Source organism: Nipponia nippon, unplaced genomic scaffold (genome assembly GCF_047370975.1).
Source record: "Nipponia nippon isolate SJK-2023a ecotype South Korea unplaced genomic scaffold, ASM4737097v1 scaffold_5, whole genome shotgun sequence".
In the NCBI taxonomy this organism is placed as follows: Eukaryota; Metazoa; Chordata; class Aves; order Pelecaniformes; family Threskiornithidae; genus Nipponia; species Nipponia nippon.
The window spans coordinates 98,743,278-98,766,448 of NW_028262369.1; the positions used below are offsets into that span (position 1 = coordinate 98,743,278).

Genomic DNA, 23,171 nt, shown 5'->3' on the forward strand with positions numbered 1-23,171 from the left:
CCTTTTTCATAAGTCTAGGAGACATGGACAGCTCTGGACTTGATCCAAACATCCTTTTTCTTAACTAAAAGATCCTGACCTTTTTTAACCTTGTAACACCAGGCAGAGGTCATGCAGCCATAATGCCCTAGGTAATATTTTCCTATATTCGAGGTGCACCTGACTGACTTCGGCAAAGTTACCAGCATCATCAGACCTGTATTTGTCATTGAAATACTACAGGTTTTGCTGGGTTTGTAGGGTTTCTTTGTTGAGGGATAACAGTTGGTTACTTCATACTTGCAAACCAGGTAGCTAGGTCGTTATGTTAACACCTGCACTGTTAATTTCAGTGAGGATTTCAGGGATCAAAATGTTACTTTTTAATGTATTTGCATTTATTGGCTGACTAGAACCTACCGAGCTGATGTTTTCTTGATTGCGTTTAGCTCTCTCCATCTCTGGAGTCATTGGTGTGGGAGTTCCTTTTGCCAGATGTTCCTTGTACAAAACCTGCAGTGTACAAAAAGGTGTCCACAACTGAGACGGGAGTAAGTCATCGCTCATTCTGTAAATGGTGTTATTGTTTAAGCGTACTCATCACTGCAGGGGTAGAAAAGATCTTGCGAAATAAAGCGTCTAAAAAGTTATTTGCTAGAGCAAAAGGTAAAGATCGAAGGGAAAAATAGGCAAAAATAAGGAAAACTGAGAAAATAAGGCTAAATTAGAAGTGGAGTTTTTGCTGAGAGTGGTTATTTTTAATATAAGGTGGTTGTCTGTCTTCTTTCAGTACCGAGCTAATGTGTTCTTGATTGCGTTTGACTCTCTCCATCTCCGGAGTGACCGGCGTGGGGGTCGCCTTCCCTAAGCCTTCTTTGTATACAACCTACAGATCACAAAGTAACTCAAAGTCACACGTGTACAAATTAAAAACTGTAAGGTTACTGGGTTTAGAGTAAACACCATCCGTTATGAAAGAGAAAAAAAAAAAAAAGGTCAGGGGAAAAATAGTATTAAAAAGTTAATTGACAAAAAGTCTTTTAAAATTATAATACTTAATAGATGACACTCGAAGTTTGAAGGAAAAAAATTAGAGGGTTAAATAAAACCAGGCAGACTTAAGTTATTAAAAAAAAAAAAAATCTATCATATCCCCTTTACTTCTTCCAGACAATACCGAGCTAATCTGTTCTTGATTGCGTTTGACTCTCTCCATCTCTGGAGTGATAGGTGTGGGGGTCGCTCGCCCCAAGTTTTCTTTGTACAACACCTGTGGGATACAGAAGATGTATCCGGTATCTTAAAACCCCCCCGAAATCGAAAGGATTTGAACACAAATTATTACTTGGTTATCCAATTTCAAAAAAAGTCACGACTGATTATGATATGCAGCACTGCACAAAAGCCAAACATCTACTGCTGTAAGGAAGGGTAAGAAAAACAAACTGTAAAAGAAAAGCTTGTTATTTTTTTGATTAGCAAAGAAGGGCTCTATCCAGCTACAGCTATGTCGATGGCTCCAGAGGCTCAGGGAAGCTGCCTCTGGCCCTAGAGATCTACTTAAGAAGTGTTTTATCTGCCGTTTCATCTGCATTTGAAGCCATTCGTGACCTTTTTGGGAGGGAGGAGGGAGTTTTGTCGCCACATGGACACCGGGCAGCCAAACAAAGGCGGGTGTGTGGTATCGCCGCACCATTACACCTCCGCCTCTCCCCCGTCCGGGAGGCCACCTGCAAGCCATCGCTGACCCACCACCCAGAGCAGGAATGGCCTCGGCCCTTTTGTGCCGGTCTAAGGCATCCTAAGTCACCCGTCACAGCAATACGCTCTCACATGGGTCAGAGAGGTGGGAGGTGTGGGGTGGGGTGGTTGGGTTTCTTCTGTGTTTTTCACTAAAGTCAAATACCCCTGAAAAGCCACTGAAAGCTTAAACGCTAAGCCTAGAGAGACAAACCTGAATATCTTCACCAAAGGACATTAAATTCTTAATATTGTCTGGATAGAGCCCACAGGTACGCACACTGAGTTGTAGAAAAGGCCTAAATTTCTGGATCAGACCGTTAACACTAAAGTAATTTTATTTTAGGAGTGATTAATTTGCAGAAACAAATATAATCTTATTTTTTTAACTTAACTTTCAGTAGGTAGTTAGAATGTTACTTTATTAAGATACAAGCACAAAGGAAAAAAGAAATACAGCTATTTTTAGGTACCGAGCTAATGATTTCTTGATTGCGTTTGACTCTCTCCATCTCTGGAGTGATTGGTGTTGGGGTCACTTTCCCCACATTTTCTTTGTACAAAACCTACAGGATACAAGGGAGTATCCAAATGTCATTAAAAAGGTACCACCACCACCAAAAAAAAAACCCAAAACCAACCCAAAACCAAACCAGCATACAGTATAGCTTTCAAATCATTACACTTAGAAAGGGTTAGACTGGGGGCACAACGCTGTTCCCAAAAGAAGCCAGGGGAGCTTTGCCATTAATCTACCAGGATGCAGCAACAGACCCTGTACGGAATCAACTCGGGATGAAAGCACACTTGTAGTAAGAAAGGGTTAAAAAAATGGCAGAGAAACAATATCCATCCCGAAAAGGTCAAACCTAGTTCTAGTCAAATCCCGCGTCAGACGGTGTTAAGTAGAAGATATTACGATTTGTTTGTAAGCCCCGAAGGTAGGAGGTTTATGCTACAAGGCAGATTCATTTCATAAAGTTAGAAAGCACAGATTACTAAACTGCTACGGTTACGTCAAACATTTCATTCAGTTCTTTAGAAACTGGTTTCCTGTTGAAAATACCGAGCTAATGATTTCTTGATTGCGTTTGACTCTTTCCATCTCAGGAGTGACCGGTGTTGGGGTTGCTTTCCCTATGTTTTCTTTATACAACACCTATGAGACATAAGAAAGGAGCCAAAGAAAGCAACAATAAATAAAAAGCTATCCATAGACAAGCTTGAAGCCTAAGGCATTTTTTTCTTGTATTTATTTTCTCAGGGCCTAGGTATTATAGATATTTTTAAAGAAGGTACTTAGCAATATTTTACTAGAGAAGTATGGTTTGGCATACTGGCTTTTTAACTACAGGATCACTCGCAATAAATAGTGTAAGTACTACATAAATGAGACCAAAAAATACCATATTAAGGGGCGGCGGATGTTATGAATATGTAAATTATAATTAAAAAAAAAAGTCAGCATTGCAGAGAAAATGAGTGGAGTTTGTTAAGTGTTTTTAGGATCAGAATAGGGCATTAAAGTCACTCTTAAAAACCAATAAAAACTGTAACAAGTTAAAGTCACCACTGTAAAGCGCAGTAAGACACGAGTAAGAAGTAATCACTTATATAAGCTGCTTTAGAACTAGGGTCGGCATGATCTTGGAAACATCCATTATTAAAACTGTTAAAACGTTCTTTTAAATAGAGTTAAAGGGAACTTTTTTTCTTAGCGAAGTACCGAGCTACAGATTTCTTGATTGCGTTTGACCCTCTCCATCTCTGGAGTGACCGGCGTGGGGGTTCCAGTCCCCACACTCTCTTTGTACAACACCTGTGTAGTAACAAGAAGCATCCAAAAACATAATCACAACTCAGTTATAGTTACATCCAACATGAAGGCAAATATTTGAGTCTGACGGAGCTCAGTCTGCTCTAATGTGCCCTAAAAGCTGCCCCTGGAAGCAATGAAGACTGGATTGCACCATGGGGGTCCGAAGGCAGAGGTCTACGGTTTTATCTCAGCGGGTGCGACAAACCCAACACAGAAGCCTCTTATGTCAAATACATTTTCACGGTGGAGGAGAGCTTTTAGGCTACCACTGAAGCCTGCTAGAAAGTCAGACCCTCCCTCCTGTGTCAACAGCGTTAAAGCAGGAAACCGATAGGATTTAAAAAAACACATAGAAAAAGGAAGTTGGAACAGGGAGCAAAATCATTAAAAATATTTAGGATCACGTAAATAATTACATATATGAAGAAGTGGTAAGTCAGTAACACTGGAAAATATAGTACAGTGAAGAAAAAAGGATGTTTTTGTAAGTTGATTAACATGGAAGTAAGGAGTGGAATTGTTCAAAGGTTAAAAAGTTCCAATTAAGTGGAGTTAAAGGGAACACTTCTTTTCCTCCACAAAATACCGAGCTAATGTGTTCTTGATTGCGTTTGACTCTCTCAACCTCAGGAGTGACAGGTATTGGGGTTCCTGTCCCCAGATCCTCTCTGTACAACACCTGTGGGGTAACATGGCTATATTAAAAAAAGAAAAAAGGAACAAGCAAACAACAGTAACACGCAGCTTGCTGAGAAAACAGACTGAATGTTTTTCAAAGTCGCTCTGAGCCAAAGCTTGGAATAAAAGAGAAAAATTTAAATAATACTCCTCAAAACTATACAGCTACAGACTAACACTCTGCAATGCCTCTTGGCAGAAGGCTGGAATACCTTCTCTACTTGCTTCTCAGGAGCTATATAGAAAAACTGTCTGCAACAGTAGAGCGTTAAAGACTTCCTAAAGGCAGAAAGTATCAAATACAGCACAAAAGGAGCAAAGAAATCAACTCTGTTTCATTTACCCAGTCCATAAACACCACAGCAGGTTACACTGGCGTGTATTAGAGCGCTGTTATACTGAGGTCGTAGCCACAGAGCTGTATCAGGCACTGAATAGTTTAGTTCTCATATATAAAGTAAGTAAAATCAGGAAAAAAAACCACCACACAAAACAAAACAAAACAAAACTAAGGATTGTTGTGACTAAAAAGGAAAACAGGGTGTTTTTTAAGAGGAAAAAAATAATCAGACTCAAAAGAAAGGTGGAATTAAAAGTTATTATTAAGATGGTGTAAGAAAAAAAGAGGAACAAGAATGATGTAAGTAACAATTATAGAGGAAAAAAATCTCAAAGGGACCAGGATATTATTTTTTGTGTAAGTTGATTATAGGGGAACAACAATATTTTTTCATGTGTTAAAAGTATTTTTAAATAGATTAAAAGGGAATTGTCTGCTTTTCAAATTAAAAAATACCGAGCTAAAGTTTTCTTGATTGCGTTTGACTCTTTCAATCTCAGGAGTGACAGGCGTTGGGGTTCCTGTCCCCAGATCCTCTTTGTACAACACCTGCAGGGTAACACGGCTACGTTAAAAAAAGAAAAAGGAACAAGCAAACAACAGTAACACTCTGTTTGCTGAGAGAAGACGCAGAACATGAGAGAGGTTTTTCTTAGATGCCCTGAATAAACATAGGGATTAAAAAAATCCATAAAAATGCAGAACTAGTTTAAAACTCTGAAGACAGACAGAGTTAAACACTAATACACCGGTATGACTTCTACCAGAAGGCCAGAATACTTCCCTGACTTGCTTAAGTGCTTCTCAAGGTGGACATTTAAAACTGGTGAGTATTTAGAAGATTAAAGTCTTATATAAATTATAATGAAGTATATTATTGTCTTTTCACCAGCAGTGAGGTCAACTGTTTCCTGGCCGTACTTGAGTGACTGGAGAACCAGGTCCTAACGTGCCTTCCTAAGAGTCCTACGGTATACCCCCGCCTCGGCGAGGAATCGTCCGTTCCCCGAGCGAAGCACGACTTACTGCCCAGAGTTTATCACCAAAGAATCTCGCTTGCTTATTACGGGAAGGACACAGAGACATGATCACAATAAAGGCGTATGTGTGGAAACGGTGCCCGAGAAATTCTAATTACTAGTGCTCTCCTATCTTACGTGACACTTTCCTCACCCTCAGAAACATCCTAATACTGCTGATTTTTTTACCGTGCAAACCTGTGCTACCAACATTATCTCGAGCAGTTTACACCAGCTGGAGATTTGGGCCACTGTCTCTGTGCAACAATATTAAAGACTTCCCAAAGGAAGGCGGCATCAAATACAGTGCAGAAGGAATAAAGAAATCAGTCCTGCTTCATCTGCCCATTCCACAAACATCCCAGCAGGTTACACTGGCGTGTACCACAGCACTGCTACACTGAGCTCATTTACACAGAGTTGTATCAGGCAATCAATAGTTTAGTGTTTATATGTGGTAAAGCCAGGGGAAAAAACCAACCACCAAGGATTGAAGTGATTAACAAAAGGAAAAGCAGATATTAAAGAAGAAAAAAAATATGTTGAGAGTCAAAAGAAAGATGGAAACACAGAGTCTAAAAGTTATCATTAGTAAGATGATCTAATCAAAACAAAGTAAGTAACAATTATGGAGGAAAAAATGTCAAAACATGAGGAATAGGATATTCTTTTTTGTGTAAATTGATTATAGGGAAATACAAGAGTATTTTTTTTGGTGTTAAAATTATTTTAAAATAGATTAAAAGGGAAATTGCTGCTTTTCGAATAAAAAAAAATACCGAGCTAAAGTTTTCTTGATTGCGTTTGACTCTTTCAATCTCAGGAGTGACAGGCGTTGGGGTTCCTGTCCCCAGATCCTCTTTGTACAACACCTATATGGTAACATGGGAGTTTAAAAAATGTTAAGAACAAAAAAAATATACTGCATTTGATGGAGGTAACGAATGTAATTTTTATGCCCACTAAATCTACTAGAAAGCAGGAAAAATTAGGAAGGATAAAACAGTTAACAATTGTGATAAATTCAGAGGAAGTCTTCTGATAGCTGGAAGCACTGCATCCTAATCCTTAGATATGCTTCAACAGAATAATAAAGCATTAGAGGAATGGAATTAAGCAAATTAAAAAAACCAGTATTTTTTAAAAATGCAAAATACCTTAAGCTTCACAAAAAAAAGCTTTAAAAATTAAAGGCTATGAAGCGTCAAGTGTTATGATTATAAAAAAAAAAACTTTTAAAAAATAAGTACGTAAAATATAACTAACGATGACTAAAAATTTTAATAGCAGAAAGGGGATGTTTCTACGTTTATAAGTTAATTAGGAGAGAGTAGAAAATTTACAAGTGTTAAGTAGTTATAGGGAACTTTTTTCCTTAAATTACAAAAAAAATACCGCGCTAAAGTTTTCTTGATTGCGTTTGACCCTCTCCATCTCAGGAGTGACAGGTACTGGGGTTCCAATCCCCAGCCCCTCTTTGTACAACACCTGCGTGGCAACAGGGAAGTGTTAAAAAAAAAAAAAAAAAAAAAAAAAGAAGGGAAAGGAGAGAGGAGGACAGGGAGGGGAGAGAGAGAAGACAAGTGATTTAATATAGTGAAACTTCAAAATATGAAAAATAGAGTTTTGACAGCCTTGTTCAAAGGCTAGCAAAAAAAAAAATAATGAAAATAATCAGCTAATATTACTCCAAGCTTTGTTGTCATCTCACCTGGGTGCCTATAAATAATGCCAGCAAGAACTGCAGCAGTGTTTTCTGCAAAGCATAGCTTGAGCTGTGTTACCTGAAAACTCTTTGAATTTATGTCTTTTTGCCCAAAAGTTTCCTTACTCAAACATGAGATCTTGAATGAGCAGCTTTGCCTCTAAGATTTCTAAATAGGCTCACCAGCATAAAAGAGAGCCGTGATGACCTCAGAGGCAATTAAATGTAGCAAAAAGTTTAACAGCAGCGGTTCTCTGAACTGTCCTCTTAATCTCAAGTCAGGACTGAATTTCATATTGGTCATGTCTGAATTGGGTCAGAGTGAGTCAAAATTAGTCCTAAACCACTCTAATTAAAACAGAAATATAGAACAAAATTATGACATAATGGTGATTTGACTGGAATGTGTTAGGAGTAGAAACAATCTGGACAGAAACGCATTACTACAGTACTTTTTCCTTATATATGCAATTTTCATCATTTTTTCACATTGCAGTGATTCGGGGATGCCACCCAAGTTTTCTTACAAAGACCTGTAGGATATAAGAAAGCATCCAACACAGCAAAAACGGGAAAAGAGACAACGCAGGCCAGTTGCATTAGATTGCTCTGCTTCAGGAGGTGTTAAGAGTTCATTTTTCATTGGCAGTGCAACCAGTGCGGTGAGTCTGAAGACTGTTAGAAGGATCGACTTTGTTATTGAGGAGGAGAGTGACATCACTCAGACTACTACTATTTCATTGGGAAGAAAAATAAGGTACTGCTTAACTGCTTTAAGTAAATGAGGTTAAAATCTCACAGCTGGAACAATTTAATAACAATTAAGTTAGACTGAGTGAAAAATTGAAATATAAGGATACTGACAGGGTTTTAGTGATTTGATTAAGAGAGGGTTGTTCAAAGTTCAACAAAGAACTGAGAGAAAAATTTAATATGGAGGAGTTAAAGGGATTTGGTTTGCATTTGAAATGGTAGGTTTTGTTTTATTCAGCAATACCGAGCTAATGTTCTCTTGATTGCGTTTGACTCTCTCCATCTCTGGAGTAACGGGTGTTGGGATGCCAGTCCCTAAGCCCTCTTTGTATAACACCTGTGAGGTACAAGAAAGTTTCCACAAAAAAAGCACTCAACACAGGCAAAATCATTAAATCTGACTATTTTGTGAGTTACGTTTAGCATTAGGATCACTTTTTAATTAATTTCACACTTGTTCTAGAGGCAAATATTAAGAAAGGGGCTGATGGTTGATTATTCTGTAAATACGTAACTACAGATACTAGAAGATAAAGGGTTAAGATAAAACAAACATGGAGAAAAACACTACGTTAATGTCACAGCTTATTTCCAGTTTTGGTTCTTAAAAGAAACGCATGTAAAGTTGTAAATCACCAAAAAAAGTTAAAGCACAAACAGGTGGAATATAAATAGTTAAAAAAAGTTAAAAATATTGCCAGGGGAAAGACAGGAGCAAGGTGAGATTCTAAACCACTGAAGAAAAACGGATTATATGTTAGGATGTTATGCAAAAAGAAACTGTTAATTATTTTTTTTTTAAATACCGAGCTAATGTGTTCTTGATTGCGTTTGACTCTCTCTATTTCTGGAGTGACAGGTGTTGGGATACCTGTCCCTAGGTCCTCTTTGTACAACACCTGCAGAACACAAGCACCCAGCAAGGTGAGATGATCATATTCCTTCCACAACTACAGGACATTTGGATAGATAATTTACCTGGTTTATAGGGAAATATAATCTGGGATTACATGTAATGTACACAATTTATTTTACTCAGTGTGCATCTTTTTAAGTACAGGCACCAGCTCAGCAAAGTACTTAATGTCTGTGTTGAGGTGCTGGAACACACTGAAGTCAATGGAATACTTCATTATAGCAGGACACAAGTTTAAATATTCTGCTGGCCTGGCATGAAAGGTTCTGGCATGTTCTGCTTTCCTAGGAAATGTAGTAGTATTACTTTTCAGGCAGTCGACACTTCTGAAGGTTTTTAAAATGGTGTTAACAAACAGCTGAACCTTTTATAGACATATTTAATATGAAAATACTTAGTTGTGGGCTCCATTTAATTTTGATCTCTGTGACTATTTGTTCAGAACACCACTATTTTACTTTGTTTTCAGTCTCTAGTAAGAAAAAAACAATTGAGTTTTAGCTCTTGTATTATTATATTTAACTTAACCTGTAATTGTTTGATTTAAAAAATTGCATTTTTCATGAAGGGAGTTGTATAGGAGATGCTTGGGTTGGTTTAAAACCTAATCACGTAGAAATACATTACAAATGCACTAATGGTTCTTCTTGCAACAGAAAGAGCTAACAAAAAATTCACTGCTTGATGTTATGGAAACAATGAAAAAAATACAAAAATAAAGCCCTCACAGCAAGGGAAAACAAATTATGTAAAAGAAAAAATGAAGAATCATTTGAAAAAAACAACTCAATTGTGCAAATGGGAGCTGTAAAAACGGTCGGTATCATAAACAGCTCCAAAGGGAAACAGTACTTGTAAAATCAGGACTGGAAAAATCGTAAGATAGTCATCACAGGGGTGTCACTGCTCCTCAGCACTGTAGAGCAAACCTCTGCGGTACCAACCATCACACGACCACAGCCTGCCTCATTGCTGTATGCAGAGCGGAAAGGACAGCAGTAGTGGCTCAAAATCAGGAGAGCACGTTGTGGTTATTAAAATCTATACTTAACCAGATACGGGAAGAGCCAGGTACTGTTTCCACTTATAATTGTCACTAGGTTTTCTGACTACAAAAAAGACTCCAATTATTTTTTTTCTGCAAAGTTCTCTCTAGCTGAGCCATTATTTTCAGACGAATTGTAAGACTTCATGTGGGTATTTTTTATTTCTAGGTCTGTGTTCAGAAAAGATCACAGAAGTAATACAGGGAAGTGGCTGATTGCAATGATCACTGCAGAATTCAGGTATTTGAACTGCCTGCTGCTGAATATAGGGATTTAAGAGATCTGTTCTCTTTTCAACAAAAAGTACCCACAAACACTACCGAAGTTTGGAGCTTGAGCTCTGCATGAGTACGTAGGTAAGTAGAAAATATCGGCCATTACCGAACTGATGTGCTTCTGTGTCTCCTTGACACGCTTCACTTCTGGGAGATCAGGAATTGGAGTTCCTTTTCCAATACTCTCCTTGTATTTAATCTACAAAGATGCAGACATCAGAAAAAAGTAAAAGGACTTACATTAAAGCACAGCTGACGCAGGTATGCGTAAGAAGTTACCTGAATAAAGAAACATAGGTCCTTTACTCCTTAAAAACTCATTCAAACCTCAGGTACTAAATGTATTCTGATAGAAGGAACTCATCAAGAAACCTTCTGTTAGAGTGACCTGGTAGCTGACTCTGCCACACTTCTACAAAGCAGTTTAACAATAACTCAGCTCAGGGTAAAAAAGCAGAGTCTTGTTTCAGCCAGAATTTTTCAATTGAAGCTTAAAATTTGGGTATCTATCTAACATCTCCCAAGAGCTTAATTTTAGCAAGAACAAACCCCCTGATTTATAACAACAGAACCATTTCAAGGTTTCTTACACTGAGCTCCAAAAACTAATGATATTAAAAATTTAAAATAATTTCTAAAAGTCTTAGCCTAATGTGAAATAGGCACCTCGGTTCATACGTGGATATATAAAGAGCACTATCCTGATCTCGAGGAGACTGAGAATTTAAAAGATCTCATTGGCTTTAAGATGAGAAGAGGGCTGCTCTTAAAGTATTCCCATCATCTTCACAAGCAATCTGTTAGAAGGTAACTTTAGCTGTTGATGAAATGCCACTGTGAATGGCACTTCACTAAAAGGGTTTTCTAAAAACAAGTGTAAATACCTTTGAACCTGGTACCATTGGGTCTTTCTACCAATGAAAGAAGAATTTTTGATTTGTAGAAATCTATCACATTCAACAAAGGTGAGAGTCATCATAAAACATTTCAGCAATTACAGTGCTATTTGCATTTCTACTTTAGCGTAACAAAAAAAAATAGCATTTCACAAGAACATATTTAACATACTATGCATGAAACAAATTGCCTGAAATGTTAGTCTCTTTTAAACTAAAATGATGTCAGCATTCAAAAAAGCATGAAAAAGATTTACAAGTTTCAAAAGTAATACATACAATTATTCCAATTTTAGAGTGTTACAATTTTTTTATACAATATAAAAGCTTTATGAGACATGCTTTAGTAAGGCTTTTGACACTGTTTGCCCTGGCATCCTCACAGACAAGCTAACGAGCTAGGGGTTAGATAAGTGCACAGTGACACGGACTGAAAACTGGCTAAACGGCTGGGCCCAGAGCATTTTGATCAGTGGCCCGAGGGCCAGTTGGAGGCAAGTCAGCAGTGGTGTACCCCAGGGGTCAATACTGTTTAACATCCTCACTAGGGACCTGGATGCCGGGACAGAGCGCACCCTCAGCAAGTTTGCAGATGACACAAAACTGGGAGGGTTGGCTGATACACCCAAGGGTTGTGCTACCGCCCAGAGGGACCTCCACAGGCTGGAGAAATGGGCTGAGAGGTATTTGCTGAAGTTCAGCGGGGGGAATGCAAAGTCCTGGGGGAGAATAACCCCGAGCAACAGTACATTTAGGTTGGATATTAGGAAAAAAATCTTCACCGAAAGGGCTGTCAGGCCCTGGCCCAGGCTGCCCAGGGAAGGGGTTGAGTCCCCATCCTGGGGGTATTTAAACGACGGGTAGACGTGGTGCTTAGGGACATGGTTTAGTGGTGCGTTTGGCAGTGCTGGGTTAATGGTTGGACTCGATGATCTTAAGGGTCTTTTCCAACCTTAACAATTCTATGATTGCATACATGCTGGGGGCTGACTGTCTGGGAAGCAGCTTTGCAGAGAAGGACCTTGGGGACCTGGTGGACAAGAAGCTGACCATGAGGCAGCAACGCACCATCATGACAAAGAAGTACAACAACATCCTTGGCTGCATTAAGAAGGGCATTGCCAGCAGGGCAAGGGAGGTGATCCTTCCCCTCTACTCAGCACTGGTGAGGCCGCATCTGGAGTTCCGTGTCCAGTTCTGGGCTCACCAGTACAAGAAAGATATGGACTTACTGGAGCATGTCCAGTGGAGGGCCACAAAGATGAGTAAGAGACAGGAGCATCTCTGATATGATAAGAGGCTTAGAGAGCTAGGACTCTTCAGCCTGGAGAAGAGTAGACTTGGGGGGAACTTATCAATGTGTATAATACCCAGTGAGAAGGAATGAAGAGGAGGGAGCTACTCTTAGTACTGCTCAGTGATGGGACAAGAGGTAATGGCCACAAATTAAAAACAAAACAAAACAGAAAATTCAGTCTGAACACAGGAAAACACTTTTTTACTGTGAGAGTGGTCAGACACTGGACAAGGTTGCCCAGAGATGTTGTGGAGTCTCCATCCTTCAAGATATTCAAAACTCAACTGGACATGGTCCCAGGCAACCTGCTCTAGCTGATCCTGCTTGGGCAATGGGGTTGGAGTAGATGATCTCAAGAGGACCTTTCCAACCTAAATAATTCTTTAATCCTGTGCTAAACAAACTGTGTTTGGGATGAGATTAAAAATGATGGCAAGAGCTTTCATGTTTTAGAAATGGATTGTAAGTAACAAATTGAACGTTAATCATTAGAAAGATTACTGTTTAAGTAACAAGAATAGGCAAAAACTTTTAGAAAGTAACCCTTAGCTGGACGGATTATTGCCGAGCCACTGTTAGCAACATTTAAAGAAATAAGAGGGGGAAAAATAGATTATTTCAAGTTGAATTAGCATTGGTAGAGTATTAAAAATGAGTTCTTTTGTACCGAGCTAATTGCATCCTGGGTTTGTTTAACTCTCTGCATCTCTGGTGTCTTTTCAATAGTAGTTCCAGTTCCAATATCTTCTTTATATAAAATCTTAACATTTAGAATGAAGACAACAAGGTTAAGCATACAAAACACAACATTATTTCTCCTAGAGAGTGAATACAGGCTCCTGATAGTGATTTGCACACCACAGTGCAGGCTGAAAGCCAACTCGGAGGATTATTTCCAGTCACTGCCTTATTGCCTGTCTGCAGTCAGTCCTACTACATGAGTGCCATTTGTACAAAAAGGGCTCATCATTATATTTGTAGTAATGCATTTTAAGCAGAATGTCAAAACATTTGTAGGCTAATTTTAGGATTGAAGACAAATGTGTGTTCTAATTTGTTCCTTTTGTTCTAATTCGTTTTATTATGTTTTCACAAATGTCTTCCACTTAGTTACTTACTATGTTGATGGTGCTAGTGGCAAAATGATACAGCAGACTTTAGGCACTTTTAGGCACTTCATGGTACCACATGAAATGTGAAACAACTCAGGCAGACATTTCACTTTTCACTAAAAGAAGGCAGTTGCAACACAACAAGAATACCCTACTTACATGGTAACAGGACAAAAGGAGGGTGGATACTAGTAATACCAATTTAAGTACAGGATCGATTGTTTTAACTATATCACAGCTATGTATATGTGAAAGAGTGCAATCAAGGCACTCCACAAAAAACAGTAGATAAAAAGGGGTAGCAAAACCCAGCTAAATCTACTTAGAATAAAATTAGTTTTGTTTTAAAAAGTTCTCATACACATTTAAGCAGATCAAGAACATAAGTACCTGTAAGATAAGAGCCAAAAATAGTTATTTTATGAAACATATTAAACTGTATTGTTTGCAATGAGAACTGAAAACAGAAAATAACTATACCGAGCTGAAATTCTTCTGGTTTTCTTTCACACGCAGCATTTCTGGTGTGTCTTGTACAACTGTAACTTTTCCTTTACTGTTCTGTAAGTCCCACTGATACTGAAGCTGTTGAAAAAGTTGAAGTAAAATCTCAAATGTTGACTCTATGCCATAAAAATTTACTCAGAATTTTACACAGAGTTTTCTCTGAGGATGAGAAAAGAAATATTTTCAAGTACGCCTTATGAGGAGGTCATTTTAACACCACCATTAGTGACATAAAGATGTACCACAGTTACAAGTATTCTCATTTAAAGTAGCAATAGGAGATCCTTAACTAGGTTCACTGAAAAATCTTGAAAGGTGCCAGATTGTATCTAAAACAATTAAGTCTTAACGATGAAAGTTAAAGATTTCAAGTCAGATTGTGGGGTTCTGTCACTGAGCATAGTCTTCCAAGTAGTCCCACTGACAACAGAGAATTTCTGTAAGTATAATTCTCTATTACTTGCAAAGGAATTGTCAAAGCACTGCAGCAGAAAGTTTTTTTCCAAGAAAATTACAGAATCATTTTGGTTCCCTGGGTGATGCGTAAGTGGGCTGCTGAATACATAGTGGACCCTCTAACTGAAGATCCCTGAGAATATAAAGGCAGCCTAGTTGGGATTAGAGTGTGATATTGGGACCTTATTAAATGAAAAAAAGCTGAACCTTTTTTATTAGTTGACAGTAACAGTACTTATTATTTATATACATACTGTGCTAAAGTTCTTCTGATTCTCACGGACTCTCTGCATTTCTGGTGTGTCTGCTACAGGCACGTAGTATGGCATGGTCCTTTCTGCATCTTCCTTGTACTTTTTCTGATAGAAAATACAAAATTTATTCCATTACTAAAAAAGCAGTAATAAACAATCTGGCATTACTTATTGTTCCATAATGCCCATCTTTATGGAAATGTGAGTACTCCTGTGTCTGGTATATGTTCAGGTGATGCCTCTGTGTAAGATTTATTTTAAACATTAGGTTATTAAGGAGCATGAAAATTAAGCTAAATCTACTTAGAAAAAAAATCAGCTTTGGTAATACAAAAGCAATAGAAATTATTGTTTCATTTTATACAGTCTTGAAATAAATTAATTTCAATATTAAAATGGAATTTCAGAGTAAGAGATGACACAACACAGCTCTAGAGAAATTTGTTTTCCTGGTGTACCTCCTGAATGTTGTGACAGGTAGTTATTTAGGTGGTCCAAATTAGTATCCACTCGAGGTTCCCACATGAGCAATGACTAAATTGCTTCACTCAAGTTACCTGGCTCGAAAGGTTCTTGACCTGCTGGGCATGAATAATCTCCGGCGTATCGACAACGCTGGTGTAGTTGGCTTTCTCCATTTCTGCCAATTGTTTGTATTTGATCTGTTGGGAAAAGCTCACATTTAGGTGCCTTAATCGTATCTTGACAACAATTTGCATTTGGTTTAATCAGAAAAAACTGTTAATAAATTTTCCTTTAAAAAAGACATCAGATGTGATATAGGAGATATTCGCACAGACCTGGCTGGCAATGTCAGTGGCATTCTTTGCTCTCACAAAATCAGGTGTCTCCAAAGCCAGTTCTGTCAGACCTTTTCCTCTGATTTCTAATTCCAAGGCTTTTTTGTACTCTTTCTGCAGATGAAAACAGTACATACGATACTTTGTCAATGTGAATGCAACACCTTTAGGAACTTCAGATAGTTTCATGACCACACCACAAAATAAGAATACTACTAGTATAAACTCACAATTAAACACACAAATGATGTCATTAAAGTGTGTGCTTTATGACTTAAATCTTGAGAACAAACAGCCCTATTCCAGCAGTAAATGGAGCACAGTACAGGCCAGCTGTATTAAGGTCACTCTTCCTTCTCACACCAATAATCTCAAAGTGTGAGTTCCTTCAGGTGATCAGTGCAAAACAATAACTTGTACAGATGAGAAGCAACAGAGAGCGAGCAGTGTATGAAACGCACGTGGTAGTGAAGAGTGGCCACAGAGCATGTCCAAAAAATGCAAGGTGTCAGGATTCTCTGTGACATTTGGGGCCCTTTGGAATGAATACCCTCCCTAAAAACTCAGTGCTGCAGCAACCGCTCTACCCAAAGAGATCTTCCACTGAGGTCTAAAAGATTTATTTTGTATAGATTGGTATAATTCATATCTCTCTACACCAACTCTGCTGAATTTAGCTAAATATGTCTAATACTTTGGTAATAAAAAATAGGCTCTTTGAATAACTCAAAACCTCTGCACTGCTAAGTACAGAATGCTGTTGTCAGTAAGGATACTTATCTTAAGAGTATTTTGTTAAGAAGCAAAATCATAAGTAACGTTAAAAAGTCACTTTTTTCAGCTTTCAGACTGATGATGTTAAAGCTCTTAAAATATGAGCTAATCTTAACCTATGAGAGCAATCACCATGAAATATTTATTGTACCAGCCCACCACGTAAATAAAGAGGCTGTTAGGTTTGCATCCTGACTGTCTGCTGGCCACCTCTCTCCGTCAAAGTGGGGAAGACTGCCTCTGCCATCAGTCCTGCAGCTGCCAACTGGGCATCAGTCCTGGGCAGGGGGAACTGCTCATGAGCAGGGCTGGTGTTCCTGACTCACCCATCAAGCCTAAAGCACTCAAAAAGAGCTCTTTGCTGCACAGCACACCTCCCAGAGCAGAAGTATGCCACTCTCGTTCCCTCATTGTAGTCCCTTTCTGATCTCTCACCTTGCTTCTTGTTTCCCCAGCTTTGGTCCTTAGCTCCTAATCCTTGGTAACTGCTCCTGACCCAAGACGCCTAGCTTACACAACTGACACCTCCGGTTCCTACGCTTAGCCTTGCTGCATCACGGTGCTGGTTTAGTCTGCCCCTTGACTGATCTGCCTATTGATCACAGCACCCGCTTCCCACCTATATTCCTGACAGAAAAGAGCTCACTTTCAAAAAAAAGAGTTCACTTTCCTGAACTCACAAAGTTCAGGCTCCTAGATTTATCCTTAGTCACCCATACACATTCCTTTTTTTCTCTCTACTCAAGAGTTTCTAGGGAATGACAAAGTTCATACTAGCGTTATACAGCCATAAGCATTTATCCGTTGCAGGCTGTTACATCCATTCAGGTATTTTCCAAATAGCTTTTGACATACCTCGTTCAGGATTTGAGTTGCATTCTTCGCTCTTAACATGTCTGGAGTCTCCTCTAAAGCTGTTAGTCCTTTGCCTTTGACACCTTCCTCCAGATCCTTCCTGTACTCTTTCTGCAGAAGAAAATGAAAGCTGCAAAGCCAGACTAAAGAGAGCTCTATGCTCTACAACTGTGTTGCAAAAATTACAAAAAAAAAAAAAAAAGAAGAAGAAAAAAATTCCAAAAGCTCCAAAAGCAAAAAGAATTTTTTAAAACAACAAAGAATATTGTATAGGGTTATACAGGAACTACTGCAACAGAATAGATTATAGTAATTATTATTCAAGATAAATTGCAAAGGCACACACATATACACCCTGCTATGGAGCAGTTAGGCTGATGAATGGCAGAAAGGGACACAGTAAATATGAATACAGTTAATGAACAATGAAATAAATGTCCACGACAAATTAGATCACAACACAAAAGATATGTAAACATGCTTAATGTGAATGGTTAGGAAAAAGAAAGTTGTGAAGAAGAAATGCTGCTGAGAATACTTAGTGGAATTATTTAACTTGACAGAGGAAATAAGCACAGAATAATTGCTACCTCGCTTGCTATTTTGGTTGCATATTTGACATGTAATAAGGATGGCGTAATTTCCAAGCCAGTAAGGTTTCTGCCCTTAATGGACTCTTCAAAGTCCTTCTTATATTCTTTCTAATGAGAGTAAGAAGAAAAAAAGCAAAATAGCAAATATTTATTACATTATTTTTAATTACGTGAAAAACTACTGGGAGGACGGAGCAATGGTTTGGTATTAATGTCACAATGGCAATCTGCTACAGTCAATGCCGTGGGCACCGAAAGCAATAAATCCTGTATCTACTAAAGCCCATGAAACAGCTCATTACTTTCAATGGAGATATGACCTGACCCTGCCTTTTTTTTCTCTTTTTCTACTTATTTGTATATGCAGAGAAAACATTCAATGGAATCACTCAAACATAATAACTAATGGCCTTAGACAACTGTTTTTCAGCATGTATAAGCCTTCATCTGTGACACAACAAGATTGTACTTCAAACAAACAGAAAAGAACTGCTTGAGGAAATAGAATGAGGGTCAGTGAAGACATTATGACAGTAGAGACAAGCAGGAAATAAATGGGTTTCTCAAAAACAGAGTTCTGAGGTGAAAAGAATAACCAGGGCACTTTCTGTGGACTGTGATAACCAACACACGTGCTATACTCAGGCTGCCAAAGTTTAAGTGAAATGTATTTCATATTACATTTCTTCTAAAGACTCGAAGACTCGCTTAAGCTTCATTTACTGATAGCTTCTTGATGAAAAATTACAGATAGTATACACTTCATCGTGACATGGGAAAGCTTCATGAATTTTAAATGTAGTATTTAATAATCAATATAAAGAAATGTGATATAGCTATAATTTTTCAGTCTATCAGCATGCACAAGATGCAAGTATAATTGCCTGTCTAAATCACTGTGAAAGTTTAACTATAAAAATAAATGTTAAAGTTTTTAGTCTATCAGTATTGATTTTAACCATACCTCACTCTGCATGAGCTGAGATTCCTTTGCAGTAAGGTATGTCGGAGTTTCAAAGTCCAACATAGGTTTTCCTTTTTCCTTCTCATACTTTTCTCTGTATTTCACCTGAGAAAAGAAAAAAAGTTACCCTCCTAAATAATCAAAGAACCAATTCATCAACTAGGTATGTGCCTACTTTGGTCAACAGATCTGTGGTAAAAAATCAATGTCTAATACTGTTTGCCTTCCATATTATTGACCATAAAATATAAAATCAAAGGTCAGGCTTGCAGCAAAATGTGTGTGGCCCTAAAATTCTACTGATTTATCTCCTGTTGCAGAGAATAAGCAGTGCCAGCTCAGATTTCAATAATTGACTGATCACAAGAAGGAAGACAGGTAGCTGTAAAAATCTAACTTGAAGGCACTCAGACTGCTCGTGACCCTGGCTGAGTTCAGCCAGTTACATGTTAATGGATTGCAGGAATGTTAGTGGCAGGGCTTGAAAAGATGCAGTTTCGCGAGTTGCTAACTAGTTCTGTGCGTGAGTGTCCAGGAAGTACAACGTCCGCAAGGATGAAGATATTCTTGCTTCAAGTTACAGTATCCAGCCCTTAGGGCATCAATTTTCAGACTGCTGCATGAGGTAATGCTATGTCTTTGGCTGAGACAGATCCTGATCTCAAACGGGAGCAACAAGTAGTGACTTAAACTACAAACTGATTAACAACCATTTTCTTATAGTCCTTTGCTATGTAACCTTTTTGCTCTTCCATGCCATGCAGCAGAACAATAACTATGGCCCTTTGTGTTCTAGCAGTAATTCCTCTCTTGCTTTACAGTCAATAAATACCTGGAATAGAACCTGGAATAGAGAGGATTAGAGACCAAATCAGGGTGTGAATTTCTCTGGAATGATTCACCGTTTGCTGTATTCCAGAGCAAAAAAATATCAGACACGTTTAATAGCAGCAGTAGGTATTTTTTTGGTTAAAGCAATTTTGGATGCAGAAAAAGAATGGCAGAGCTCTCCTTTGTACCGCTTGAGGATAGAATGGATAAAGCACTTGAAAATATACTGTCAGCAACAACCCTACTTCTTTCAGTTTCCAGTTTCTGTGATTACCATGTCCTTTTTTCCATAGACGAAATGACCCTGATAAATGTGTTATAGTCTGTAAAAAGATCCATATACAACAGACATAAGTAACTTTGAGATCTACTCTAGAATGAAGAAATCATACAGATATTTTATATGTGTTCTAAACTTGCAAACGTGCAAATATTTCTCAGTGACTTGTTTACTCAGGTGTGCAGTGTTTATGAAGCAGATAGGCACAGAGATTGTTATATACTGGGGAATTCACTAGGATGACTTCAGTGATGGAGACTGGTACTCAGTGAGTGGGGTTAATGAGAAACACATGACCAACTTACGTGGCTCTGTAGTTCTGATGCCTCCCTTAGATGAACCTGCTCAAGATTATCTGGCACCACATGGTAGTGACCCTTACTCTTCTCATATTGCTTCTTGTACTGGTACTGAAGGGAAGGTGTCAAAAATCATCTCAATAAAAAAAAAAATCCCTCAGCAAATTTACTTCTTAGGTCCAATCAAAGCAACACTTCAATGGAACATCAAAGAGAAATTAGAAATTCAAAAAGCAAAACAAAACCAAGAAGTTTAACTCCAAGTATCAGATATCACTTCTAAAGATGTGGGTGAACAGTTATCTTTTTTTGATTGCAACAAAGATTTTTTCAAAACCAGGATTAAAAAGAAGAAAAAGAAAAAGAAAAAAGGAAACACAACGGATACATGAAAAGGCTGCACCAGACAATAATGATTTTTGTCTTTTCTCAGTAAAATTATCAAGTATTTTGTTAGGCATAATTCTGTACATCTACAACAGGGGGATGTTAAACATAAACATGAAATGAAAAAAACCAGACAAAAATAAAAATTTTAAATATAGTAAGCAGTAAAGAAAAAAGTAAAAAAAGAGGAAAATAGTATTTGTTAGTGTGATGCAATCAGTTAAAATGTAATAAAGAACCAATCCACGAAAAATTATTAGAGGATTTAAAATATTAGCAGTTCTACAGCTAATAAAGATTTCACTTCCTAGAGGACAAATGTGGCAAAGTTGCTAGTTAACTAGGAAATAATCATTACAAAGTAGAGGAAGAGATCACTACCAGGTGATGTCCCATGAAGAATAACCGAGGGAGTAATTGTTACAGAAATAGTTAGCAGAGATCAATTCAGAATGGAATCAATAGTAATGGAAAAATGAAATGGATCTGGGATTAGTTAATGAGCTTACAGCACTGGCGAGTTGGCTTGTACTCAGGACATGGTTCATGATCAGCGATTCAGACATGTCCGTGACAGGCTTATGAAGTTTCTTTAAATCTGCCTTGTATTTCACCTGCAGGTAAGAAGGACAAACGACATCAGAAAAGGAGACTGCTAATAAAACCTGTGATGTTGAGTGTGTTAACAACATAAAGGAGGTCTTTGTTAAAGAAATTTGAAACTTCTAATTTCCCTAGAGGAAAAGCATAAGTAAACATACCTCACTAGCCATGTTGTGGGCATCTTTCATGGTCTTGTAGATTTTAGCCTCCTTTAAATCATACTTTGGCTTTTTACCCATCTCTTTGGAAAAATTCTCCTTGTATTTCACCTAAATTAAAAAACAAGCAGGTATTATAACTGTTCTTGAGTACTCACTTGTTTGGCTGCAGAAGGCAAAGGGTCCCTACTTCAATGCTGAAGGTAAGCAGCTGAATGAAAGTGTAGTAACTTGAAGGCATCCACTGGAATAAAGGCTATTTGAAAGATGACCTGACATGGAAAGAAAATTTCTATCTGTATTTACAAAATACCACTTGCAATTTTTCTTTCGGTGCACATGTTATGTCTCCTCATTGTAAAAATAACAGACATAGGTCAAGAGAAGTATGTTGACAAAATACAGCTAAATTGTGACCCTCTGAGATGCAGAATTGTTCACTTGATGGGAACTCTGCGTAGATAAAAGATACCCCATTTCATAAAGAGACAAAACCACAAATATAAAGAGTATTTAAAAGAACTTTTTACGTACTTCTTGGAGAAATATGAGCTGTAAAAACTACCTTAAGACATATGAGCACTGAAGATGGCAATATATCAAATACTTTTATATATACACTGTTATACTGTGTTCTGTATAAATCAGAGATGAAGAAGGATGTTAACGATCACAATAAGAAGAGTGATACAATTAATTACTAGGAACTGGATTACGCAAGAGGCTTAGTAACACTTCCAAATCACATTAGCATCAGCAAGGTAAACCATAGTGAGGTAAGCCATAATATTCCAGCAGACCCAGGCTGAAGGCACAGAATGTTGATAGGAATGAGAGTGTTGCTAATGATTTAAAGGAGGGCAAGTCCTTTATCCATCATAACTTGTCCCACCCCACTGCTGCAGGTGCAGCTAAAAGCTAGTTCCTTGCTATTTCTTGTAAACCTACAAAAGGGGCATCATTTCATTAGGAATATTTTGGGGTTTTTTTTTGGTTTGGTTTGGTTTGGGTTTTTTTGCTATCATCAGAGATGCATAAAATTGTTTCAGAAGAGTGACTGAAGAGTGCAAGAAAAACTCAAAGTATTAAAGATTAAGTTCTGGCTTATCTAAACAGATCCCATAATTAGTATGTATGCTCATCCCATTAGAGTAAACATCAGTAGAAAAATTCTGAGGATTTGTCATGTCTTCCCTGCAGTAGTATTCTGCCTGGTCTGGAAACAAGTGAGGCAACGCTTCTTTCTGTTTACCAGTCCACATTTCCTTGGAGATCCTTTCTACTAAATAAGCTAGCAACCCCCATCCCTGCTCTAAAGAACAAGAACTGAACCACCGTCATCAGTCTTTCTGAAAGAAGCTGCTCTTGTTCAGGACCAAGATAATACTTATAAAAAGCATGCAGAAAATATAAGACTGTGTCTGATGAGGAAAAAGGAGTAATGGTTCTTCAGAAAAAAACCCTGGTCTCCCAAGCAATATTTATGTGAAAATTGAAGTGAATGAACTAAAATACTGAAGAACTGATAACTAAGTTGAACAGCTGACTCGTGCTAGAGGGTTTTTTATGACAATTACAGAAATTCAACCAGATAATTTTATATTAATAAAAAAAGAAAGATTATTGAATGCAGAATTAAGTCACATGCCACAATCACATTTTACACTTTGAATTCATGGTCACATTCTTGTGCCATATGGTTCATGCTGGATACCACTGTTGCTTTTTTGCTTTGCAAAATATGCCAACATTCAGATAAAACACACAGTGAAACGGGCAAATCCACAAATTATATAGCTGCTGTAACAAAACAAAGAATTTGACATTTTGACATT

At 37.9% G+C, this 23,171-nt stretch overlaps 1 protein-coding gene across 2 annotated transcripts in view; it reads right to left on the reverse strand.

Moving 5' to 3' along the window:
• NEB (nebulin) overlaps positions 1–23,171 on the reverse strand; it is a 124,755-nt gene that overhangs the window by 4,165 nt on the left and 97,419 nt on the right. For both annotated transcript variants that reach the window (XM_087731532.1, XM_087731531.1), the window contains 24 exons: positions 21,337–21,447; positions 21,085–21,189; positions 20,195–20,299; positions 18,779–18,883; positions 17,812–17,922; positions 17,222–17,332; positions 15,593–15,706; positions 15,350–15,454; positions 14,793–14,897; positions 14,056–14,160; positions 13,131–13,223; positions 10,377–10,469; positions 8,840–8,932; positions 8,278–8,370; positions 6,971–7,063; positions 6,355–6,447; positions 5,013–5,105; positions 4,125–4,217; positions 3,446–3,538; positions 2,786–2,878; positions 2,193–2,285; positions 1,157–1,249; positions 773–865; positions 400–492 (listed from right to left, as the gene is read on the reverse strand). In XM_087731532.1, coding sequence (XP_087587658.1) covers positions 400–492; positions 773–865; positions 1,157–1,249; positions 2,193–2,285; positions 2,786–2,878; positions 3,446–3,538; positions 4,125–4,217; positions 5,013–5,105; positions 6,355–6,447; positions 6,971–7,063; positions 8,278–8,370; positions 8,840–8,932; positions 10,377–10,469; positions 13,131–13,223; positions 14,056–14,160; positions 14,793–14,897; positions 15,350–15,454; positions 15,593–15,706; positions 17,222–17,332; positions 17,812–17,922; positions 18,779–18,883; positions 20,195–20,299; positions 21,085–21,189; positions 21,337–21,447 — 2,379 coding nt within the window. The remainder of the gene's footprint in view (positions 1–399; positions 493–772; positions 866–1,156; positions 1,250–2,192; positions 2,286–2,785; positions 2,879–3,445; positions 3,539–4,124; positions 4,218–5,012; positions 5,106–6,354; positions 6,448–6,970; positions 7,064–8,277; positions 8,371–8,839; positions 8,933–10,376; positions 10,470–13,130; positions 13,224–14,055; positions 14,161–14,792; positions 14,898–15,349; positions 15,455–15,592; positions 15,707–17,221; positions 17,333–17,811; positions 17,923–18,778; positions 18,884–20,194; positions 20,300–21,084; positions 21,190–21,336; positions 21,448–23,171) is intronic.